This window comes from Sander lucioperca, chromosome 4 (assembly GCF_008315115.2).
Source record: "Sander lucioperca isolate FBNREF2018 chromosome 4, SLUC_FBN_1.2, whole genome shotgun sequence".
In the NCBI taxonomy this organism is placed as follows: Eukaryota; Metazoa; Chordata; class Actinopteri; order Perciformes; family Percidae; genus Sander; species Sander lucioperca.
Window position 1 is genome coordinate 13396284 of NC_050176.1, and position 9726 is coordinate 13406009.

Consider the following 9726-nt stretch of genomic DNA (forward strand, 5'->3'; position numbering starts at 1 on the left):
CCCACCAACCAACCCCACCCCTATCTCTCCTCCACGTGGAGTTACACCACCGCAATGTTATACAACGCCCTGCTGCTTCTGCTGTGATCCCTTCTCCTTCTTTTGTCCCACCCCTCATTATGGTCCTTAGTCTGCATGATAAACCTGCTGCTGAGTTATCACTCTTATGATATCCAGTGTGGATGAGCCGGGGCATGGAGAGAAAAGCTTCTATAAATGCATCTGAGTCAAAGGTTAGAACACAGATGTACAGATATTACAATCTATGAGGTGTTATAATCAAGACAGATATTGAGCAAAATACTGTACAGAAGAGATATGAAACAAATGAGAAATGCTGTCAGTGAGTGAACACGGCTCGTTTGAAAATAAAATAAAATGCTATTGAGTTCTGATTTTCTACTGACAGTCTCCTAGAAATGAAAACAGATACTGTGCTGACCCGAAAGATGCCCAGTCAGCAGTATGTGAGCGTGTCTCTGACAGAGAGTTCAGAGAGGGAAGGTATGTTATTCTGTACTATATAGGCAGAAATCCAGCCTCAGCAAAATGCAAAGTGAGTACTGCCCATACTTACATGTAGTATCAGTTTCTATTCCTCTCTGCTGCAAGATGCATAATAAAACTTTGCAAAACGCTAAGCTGGATTGAGTAAGTGTTAAGACAATTCTATTTCAGTAGTGTGTATATCAAATAAAGGGGAAGATAGCTATAAAATCCTATTAGACTGTCAAGCACAGAAGGATATGTCATTAAAAAGCACTGTCATAAAAGCATGACCAAGCAGAAAGGTTAGAACAGCAGATCTATTTGTAACTAAAAAAGAAAAAAGAAAAAAAAAAATCACTGGTTTCAGCTTCTCAAGTATGAATGTTTTTCTAACTCTTCTATGATAGAAAATTGAATATCTTTGAGTTTTTGACTATTGGTTGGACAAAACAACACATATGAAGGTGTCACCATGGGCTCTAGGAACATGTGATGTGAATTTGCTGACCTTTAATTGACAAAACGAATACTCGATTTATCAAGAAAAAAAATCACTAGATTAATTGATAATGTAAATCATCTTTTTTAATCGCGACTCTGTTTTTCTTTGCATTTGTCCAAGGGATCCTTTGGTTGGGACACTCAAAACTGGGCAGGGGTTGCGTGGGACCAAAGTGCCACCACCTGGTACAAAATGGTACATCTCTAATTACAAATACAATATGCAAATCAGTTTCAAGTGCACACACAAACGTATGTATAAATAGAACTTCTTCACTTCTGAAAGAAAACGATAATTACTGTTTAAATGCATACAGTTTACCTAAGCTTCAGTAGAATGGAAATGACAACAGGTGCAATAGTTATGCATGGTACATATGCAAAAAGCTTATTTAGAAACTATTGGAGCAGAAATATAACCTGTTTTTGGGTTATAAATTAGGATTTAGTCCAATTTACCATGGATGTCGCAATTTACTCATAAACTACCAAATTCCATTGAGTTACAGCTGCTGGTGACGAGAGGCGGGACTTCTGCTCTACACAGCATGACGCTGCATCAATAAGCACCAATCAAGTGACCTGATTTTACACGGATCGTGTTTTCCGTTTTTAAACCTCGCACATGCGCATTTCATTTTTAAAATGGCGGCCGTACAAGGTGGTCTGGCCGACACGAACGAAGAAAAAGACATAAAAACAGAACCATCAAGCGATGGCTTTGGAAATAATAATGCAAACGACGGAAGAGTGCTCTCTACGTCCCCCGGCTCCAGTGCTTCGGCTGGAATTAATAAATCTGCGACAGGAGCCCCGGAGGACCAGCAGACGCTGCTGGCAGTCCTGCAATTCCTCAGGAAGAACAAACTGACCGAGTCCGTCGAAATTTTGCGTCGTGAAGCGGGATTACCGGAGGATTCACCGGAACTGAAGGGGAGTGATTCCTCCGGTGCAGGCTCGGGGGGTGCTGCGGGCAGTGGGGACAAAGAAGGCGGGGATGCGAGCTCTCTTCTCAGCCGGGTGACCATCTCATCCTCGGCTGTAGCTCAGGCGCCAACTAAAGGTCCGATATAGAACTTGGCTACTACTGTCGTTTTACGGTGTGAAACGCTATTGCGTTTCCTGTTGATATAACATCCCCTACGAGTTAAAAGTATTTCCTCCATGGATAACTATCACGTTTACGACTATAGAGTTACTACAATCGTGCTCTCAGTGACCCAGAAATACACAAACTTCACTATGTTGATCCAAATCCTCTCTCAGAGGCTCAGTTAAGGTTTTAAAAAAAGTTCCACAAAGGTTGTATTTAAGGGATGCTTGGTTTACATTATATTGTACAGGTATTGTGTGTTTGTGGTCATTGAGTGTACAGTTTCTAATGTGTTCACAAAGTTTAATTTGGCTTTAAAGATGACAGAGTTTTTTTCAAGTTAAGCAATAGTTAACTATTTTCCCATTTAAATGAGCAAGTACCAATATGCACTTTAGTTTAAGTGTAACAGCAAATAAAGATACAAAACAAATTGTGCTTTATAGACATGCCTGTCATAACAATGTTACAAAAAGTCTGACAAAATGCTCCACTTTTTTCACAACAGTTGGAGTTTTCTCAGTTGTCATGGAGTTGCCTTAGTTGTCATCATGTCATCTGTCAAGTTTAAAAGTTGTGTTATAAAGCCATTTTATTTATATTCTTCACCTAAATATCAGTTAAAGTAATCTTTGAAAGAAAAAAATACAATAAGCTGCAGTTAGCCGATAGCAATAGAATGCACATCTCACTCAGACTTCTTCTGTAACAGCTGCTGGGGAGGATCAGCCAGATGTCAACGTGGTGCTGTCAGCTTACAACCAGCAGGGAGACCCTCCTCTGTACCAGGTTTACTACAGCGGCCTGAAGAAGTTCATAGAATCGGTTTTGGACTGTCACCGAGCGGAGCTGTCACAGCTCTTCTACCCGCTGTTTGTTCACATGTATCTGGAACTGGTGTACAACAATCACGAGAGTGAGGCCAAGGCGTTCTTTGAGAAGTGAGTTTCCTTGACACGATGTATGTCCTTCCAACTATAAACAGTTAACTTGATTTTGTTTTGGGTAGCATTAAATCCTGCACAGTTGATAAACCCTACCTTTTTTTTTGTTACTCTCCATCTCAGGTTCAGTGGCGATCAAGAGTGTTACTACGAAGACGACTTGCGTGTTTTGTCCAGCCTGTCCAAGAGGGAGCACATGAGAGGCAACGAGACCCTGATGGACTTCCGCACCAGCAAGTTCGTCCTGCGTATCTCCCGTGACTCTTACCAGCTGCTGAAGAGGCACCTGCAGGAGCGTCAGAACAACCAGATCTGGAATATCATACAAGAGCACCTCTACATTGACATCTTTGATGGCATGCCACGCAGCAAGGGCCAGATTGATGCCATGTCCGGCAGCTTGGCAGGAGAGGGCAAGCGAGAGGCCAATAAGGCTAAGGTTGGACTTATACACCGACACTCATATATGATGGCATCTTTGGTTTCTTTGTCTACCTGTGCTGTGACATGTTCTTGTTTTATTATCATTCAACCAGGTTTACTATGGATTGCTGAAGGAACCGGAAATTGAGCTGCCTCTTGATGATGAGGACGAGGAGGCAGAGAATGAGGAGGGTAAACCCAAGAAGAAGAAACCCAAAAAGGACAGCATGGGCTCCAAGAGCAAGAAGCAGGATCCTAATGCACCTTCTCAAACTAGGTAGAGATTTTTGATACACTGGTATATAGCTCTGTCTAAGCGAGTCCTGCTGGTCCATTTTTTTTTTGTCTCCATCACCTAACGTTGTACGGCCAGAACAGTATGATTCATTAGAAGTTAGATGCTGTGATCGGAGACATTTCAGTCAGAAAATGATTGCATTAATTCAAACTTTTAATTTGAAGGAAATGACTTATTCATACACAGTACAAGACAGTTAATAGTGCTGTACTTGCAAAATGCCCAAGTCTCTACATATTTCAATGTTTAAAAGATACATATACAGTGGTGTGCATACGTTTATAAACCCATGCTTAAGTTGACTAAAAAGAGGAATAATACATTGAAATTTGATCTTAATGTCTTAATTAAAAAAAATGAGGAAAAATCCAACCACAAGGACACCAATTTTCTTTGTAAATGAATAATGTATCGTTAATAAATAAATGTTCTTCCTCAAAATACAGGGGGCATAAGTAAGTACATCCCTATGTTAAATTCCCATAGAGGCAGGCAGATTTTTATTTTTAAAGGCCAGTTATTTCATGGATCCAGGATACTATGCATCCTGATAAAGTTCCCTTGGCCTTTGGAATTAAAGTAGCCCCACATCATCACATAGCCTTCACCATACCTAGAGATTGGCATGGTTTTATTTCAGTTAGCCTAATAGCTGGTTTGATTGATGAAAAGCTGCCTGCCTCTATGGGAATTTAACATAGGGGTGTACTTACTTATGCCCCCTGTATTTTAAGGAAGAACATGTATCTATTTATGATACATTATTCATTCACAAAGAAAATTGGTGTCCTTAAAGGTTGGATTTTTCCTCATTTTTTTAATTAAGGCATTAAGATCAATTTCCAAAAGATGATTTTTTTTATTCCTCTTTTTAGTCAACTTAAGCATGGGTTCATAAACTTATGCACACCACTGTACATATTTTCAGTTATTAACTTGCAAGCTCAGTTTGAAACTGTTTGTAGACCCACCAGTCAGTGACAGTTGTAATTGTTTTTTTTGTTCAGGATACCTCTTCCAGAACTGAAGGATTCAGACAAGCTGGACAAGATCATGTACATGAAGGAGGCCACCAAGAGGATCCGCCTGGGACCAGATAACCTGCCGTCCATCTGCTTCTACAGTTTTCTCAATGCTTACCAGGTAATAACCCATAATAACCAAACAAGTGGTAGCGAGCGCACAGTTAATTGTCAACGACAGGAGAATCATTTTGAATTTTTCTCACCTTTTGCCCTGCAGGGTCTGACTGCAGTGGACTTCACAGATGACTCCAGCCTGATCGCGGGAGGCTTCGCTGACTCCACAGTACGGGTGTGGAGTGTCACACCGAAAAAGCTCCGCAAGGTCAAGTCTGCAGCAGGTACGGTGCATGACTGTGACCACTGATGAATGACTGTGACCGCCGCATATTTTGACTTTATAACACAAGTCATTTTTTTCCCCCTCTTCTCTCTCTCAAGACTTGAATCTGATCGACAAAGAGTCAGACGATGTGCTGGAGAGGATCATGGATGAGAAGACGGCCAGTGAGTCAAAGATCCTCTATGGACACAGTGGCCCGGTGTATGGCATCAGCTTCAGCCCAGACAGGTATAAATCATTTCACTGTTCATTTTTGACAGCTTACATAATTATTGTCAACTGTGCACTCACGTTAACAGTTAAACCATGTATAGCAGGGGTGTCAAACTCATTTTCACTAAGGGCCACGCTGGAAAAAGAGAATCACACCAAGGGCCAGACATGTAGAGTTTATTGACGTGCTTTTGTTACTGCATGTCACTTTTTCTTTTTACATTTTGGTAACCCTAGAATATCGTCGCAATATCGATATTGAGGTATTTGGTCAAGAATATCGTGATATTTGATTTTCTCCCTATCGCCCAGCCCTACTTTGTTGCTTTTTCCGACATTTTTGTACGCTTTTTATTGCATTTTTGTTGACATGAAGTCCTACAAAAGTCATCAAAAGGCATCATAGAATTTAGCAAATCAAGCGAAACAATGATACATTTTTGTTTCACAGCCTGAATATGAAAACTCTCTGCTTCTCGGGGAATTTCTGAGTCTCAGAGTCGGCAAATCTGCCATATTCTGCTTTGAATGTCAGGTAATTGCAGTTTAAAAAACACTTTCCTGTGTTTTTGGTTTGGCGCACAACAAGGCGGGCCAAAATTTATTGTGAACCCAAATTGATATACGGACTGGATCTAAATCTGCAAGGGGCCGGATTTGGCCCAAAGTTTGACACATGTGATGTATAGGGACTTAAAAAATATTAATTATGAGAAGTCTAGATCAAGAGTATTAAGAACAGGCACATAGTGAAGAGACCCCTGACTACCCCTTCTTTATGTGTTTCTAAACATAACACATAGGCAATTCCTGTTGACCTTCTCGTTTTACTTTTCAGAAACTACTTGTTGTCAAGTTCTGAAGATGGTACAGTCAGGCTATGGAGTCTCCAAACATTTACTTGTCTGGTGGGCTACAAAGGCCACAACTACCCAGTGTGGGACACCCACTTTTCCCCCCATGGGTACTATTTTGTCTCCGGGGGACATGACCGAGTTGCCCGGTAAGAAACTGTAACAGAGGAAAACACACTGTCGATACACAGCAGCACCTACAGATGTCCGTCATGGTCCTATGTTGTGCTTTCTCTATAACAGTCTGTGGGCTACAGATCACTACCAGCCTCTGCGGATGTTTTCTGGTCACCTAGCTGATGTCACTTGCACCCGCTTCCACCCCAACTCTAATTATGTGGCCACAGGGTCTTCTGATCGCACCATCCGGCTCTGGGATGTCCTGAACGGAAACTGCGTCCGCATCTTCACCGGTCACAAGGTCAGACTGGTCACCATAGCAGGGCCCTGATCTGTGCTTTCCAAATTCAGCAGTAGGGCCATGTCATGATATAGCCAAATCTGTGGTCTAAACTAATGAAATCAGGCAGACAAAATGATGTCATATTTTAGAAAATGTCATTCGTGTTACATTTAGTTTTGGTATCCTGCAGTTTGACAAGTCACACACATCCAGCTAATATTGTGATGTGATTCCTATTATACATCAAAACTAGGTTGTCAATTAAAAAAAAATAACCTAGCCAATTTAACATTAAATAAACGGTCTACACCATTTGTGTATGCTTGGAGCAACACATCTATAATTTCTGATGGATCCTATAAAGTAAGGCTGTTCAGAGAATTTTTCTTCACACCCACAGAGTGAAAGGTGCTTAAGGTTCACAGATTCATACTGCAGCACAGCTAGCAGAATTGACTGCAGAGACCACTACTGAGCCGGTCTCTTTCTTCCAGGGTCCTATCCATGCGCTGGCCTTTTCTCCCAATGGGAAGTTCTTGGCTTCAGGAGCCACTGATGGCAGAGTTCTTCTGTGGGACATTGGCCATGGGCTGATGATTGGAGAGCTTAAAGGCCACACAGATACCATCTACTCGCTCCGGTTCAGCAGAGACGGAGAGATCCTTGCCTCCGGTGGGTGACCTACATCTCTTAATTTGACATCAGTTGAATATTTATTAACATACAGTTAAACTGAATGCATTTGCAGCCACATTTGTTGAACATAAAATCTCATTTAGAGAATGAAGCTTTCAAAAGACCATACCCCTGCAGTCTTTATACATCTATTGGCTTCAATGTATTCAAATGCAGATTTGAGTGGACTTTCTGCAGTTATACTACATTACACTTGCAGTGACAATGTTCATTGTTATTCTAGGATCAATGGACAACACGGTTCGTCTGTGGGATGCAATGAAAGCTTTTGATGATTTAGAGACCGATGATTTCACAGCAGCTACAGGACACGTCCATCTACAAGATAACTCCCAGGAGCTTCTGCTGGGCACCTACATGTCTAAATCTACACCTGTTATACACCTTCACTTCACTCGCAGAAACCTGCTGCTGGCCACTGGGGCTTACAATCCATGAGACATTGAATTATGAGAAAATAATCTATAGAAGTTCAAAATTAAGCAAACGTCTGGTCCCCAAGATCCACAGGTGATTGAAGAGGTTTGTGGTGCAGTTGGGATAAAACCAAACTGTATTATCAACATCACCTCTGCCGAGAAACTGGCAGTGATTGAAGATACAAATTAAATTAGCCGACTTCTGTTCTGGCCATAAATGAAGCTGATCTACTGCAGATATCCCCTCGCCATGCTAAGTGCCATTGTTGATTGAGGACTGCTTTTTTTAAATCACTGCCATGAGTACAGCTTGTTCAACATGTGGCTGACATTTCCGTATCTTAGTCTTTTATACTGGTGTAAATAAAACACATTTTCTACGTTTTGGGCATACATTTTCTTTATTGTTAACATAGGGAAATCAAACACTCATTTTATTACAAGCATGTCCAGCTGCTTTCTCCACTCCCAGCTGTTTATAAATGATGGTCAAAATAGACACCTGTAAGGAGACAATAGGGGCTTGGAGTTAATTGAATGGGGCAATGCTTTCCTAAAATACATATAGGATGGAGAGACTTTATTGCACTTACATGATCACTTTTCTGTGACAGCGGCCTGTTTCTTGGGCTTCAATTTGAAGAAAAGGCCAATGGCTAGTATGCTGGCATATGTGGCCAAAACACACTAAAGAAAAAAAGGAGGCATGATGAGAAATTCATAGAGCAAGTGAGAGTATGAAAATCTTAGTTAGGTTGCACACAACTCACATTCCTCCTTCCTGTGATTGTGTATGCATTGAAGTACTTTGCAAATCCAGTGAACTGATGCTGGGTTCCTGCGTCGTGTCCTCCCATGATGGATTGTTAATGGTCCTATAACAAGGAGAATAGTGGTGATTGAGTGATTATATTCTGGTGCTCGGTGGTGTTTTAAGCCCCCAGCGTCTCCTTCCAGGCAGCGCTGCCTGGAAGGAGACGCTGGGGGCTTAAAACACCGATAAACATAATCTGGTAGCCTGAAATGCTCAGTTGACTGACAGAAAATGTTGATAATTACACTTTAAGTAAATTAAGATTCTGTGAAGTCATTTTAAATTATTCTATGATAGCAATTCAAATATCTTTGGGACAAAGTAGGACATTTGAAGACGTCACCTTAGGCACTACGATAGCCAAGAAATAATCAGGACCTCAAATTGATAATGAAAAAAATCCTACTACTAAAATGACCTTTAAGTTGTATTAGTCACACAGCATAAATTTTAATTAATGCACGGTGTTGACAACTTGACAGGAAGGAGTGTGTGAAAACACGTTAACGTTAGTAAAACACTTCAGGAAGCATTTCATTTTGACCCGCCGCACACAAAAACAACTTTCTTGCAATTGTAGCTTACGTTTCTGAATTTAATAGCGTTATTACATAAGAGTGTGCAACTTTAATGGTGGTTATGGCTTGACATGCTGCTTTCAAACATAAGAACATTTTTACTGTCAAGTTAACCCCCTTCAATTAAAAAACAGTGTGGCTGACAAATGCACTAATAGTGGGCATTTTGGTCAGACTGACTTTCATCGGTCAGTAACTGCATAAGTTAGCTTGTTGGCTAGCACACACACAGTAACGTTATTAGGGTTAACGTTAGCTTCCTAGGTTAGCCTGCTAACGTTAGTTTGTTAAATTTCCAGGCCGCTAACTACATATTACATTGTCACACAGACGTTTAAAGACCATGGGTGCTAACGTTACTCAGCATTCTTAAAACCAACGTGAATGGGCTAATTTGTTTGTAAATGTGTTATAACTTACCTTTAATACTCGACCCCTGTGCACGCAGAATGAGACGAGTGCCCTTCAGCAGAGAGAGGCCGCAATGCTAAATTCACTAGGAAATCCCGCCTACTCTAGCAATCCAAAAGTGTGTCAGCATTGGTCCAAAGTAATGTCAATCAAAGGTGGTCGTATAAAACGACCACTGAATGACTAATAACGGTGTCAATCATTCTTTCTAATCTGTGATTGGAT

The 9726-nt window shown here is 41.0% G+C and overlaps 2 protein-coding genes across 2 annotated transcripts; one reads left to right on the forward strand and one right to left on the reverse strand.

Annotated features, from left to right (window-relative positions):
• The first annotated feature begins 1611 nt into the window (after nt 1-1611).
• Nucleotides 1612-8078, forward strand: taf5 (TAF5 RNA polymerase II, TATA box binding protein (TBP)-associated factor). The gene is made up of 11 exons (XM_031289097.2): nt 1612-2053; nt 2796-3024; nt 3151-3466; nt 3564-3727; nt 4756-4891; nt 4991-5111; nt 5212-5341; nt 6165-6329; nt 6424-6601; nt 7078-7255; nt 7503-8078. Exons 1-11 carry the CDS (start codon nt 1636-1638, stop codon nt 7715-7717), a joined length of 2250 nt encoding a protein of 749 aa, XP_031144957.1. The 5' UTR covers nt 1612-1635; the 3' UTR covers nt 7718-8078.
• Nucleotides 8079-8080: 2 nt separating this feature from the next.
• atp5md (ATP synthase membrane subunit DAPIT) lies at nt 8081-9639 on the reverse strand. The gene is made up of 4 exons (XM_031289109.1): nt 9511-9639; nt 8469-8573; nt 8292-8385; nt 8081-8200 (listed from the first exon to the last, which is right to left on the reverse strand). The coding sequence occupies exons 2-3, from the start codon at nt 8553-8555 to the stop codon at nt 8296-8298; spliced, it is 177 nt and encodes a 58-aa protein (XP_031144969.1). The 5' UTR covers nt 8556-8573; nt 9511-9639; the 3' UTR covers nt 8081-8200; nt 8292-8295.
• Nucleotides 9640-9726: the final 87 nt, after the last annotated feature.

Excerpts from the sequence above, each read along its gene's own strand:
- taf5 (XM_031289097.2), top strand. The coding sequence starts at position 1,636 with ATGGCGGCCGTACAAGGTGGTCTGGCCGACACGAACGAAGAAAAAGAC. Across the intron at positions 3,025-3,150 it reads GCCAAGGCGTTCTTTGAGAA|GTTCAGTGGCGATCAAGAGT; the intron begins GTGAGTTTCCTT and ends TCTCCATCTCAG. Across the intron at positions 4,892-4,990 it reads GTTTTCTCAATGCTTACCAG|GGTCTGACTGCAGTGGACTT; the intron begins GTAATAACCCAT and ends TTTGCCCTGCAG.
- atp5md (XM_031289109.1), bottom strand. The coding sequence starts at position 8,555 with ATGGGAGGACACGACGCAGGAACCCAGCATCAGTTCACTGGATTTGCA. Across the intron at positions 8,386-8,468 it reads CAATCACAGGAAGGAGGAAT|TGTGTTTTGGCCACATATGC; the intron begins GTGAGTTGTGTG and ends TTTTTTCTTTAG.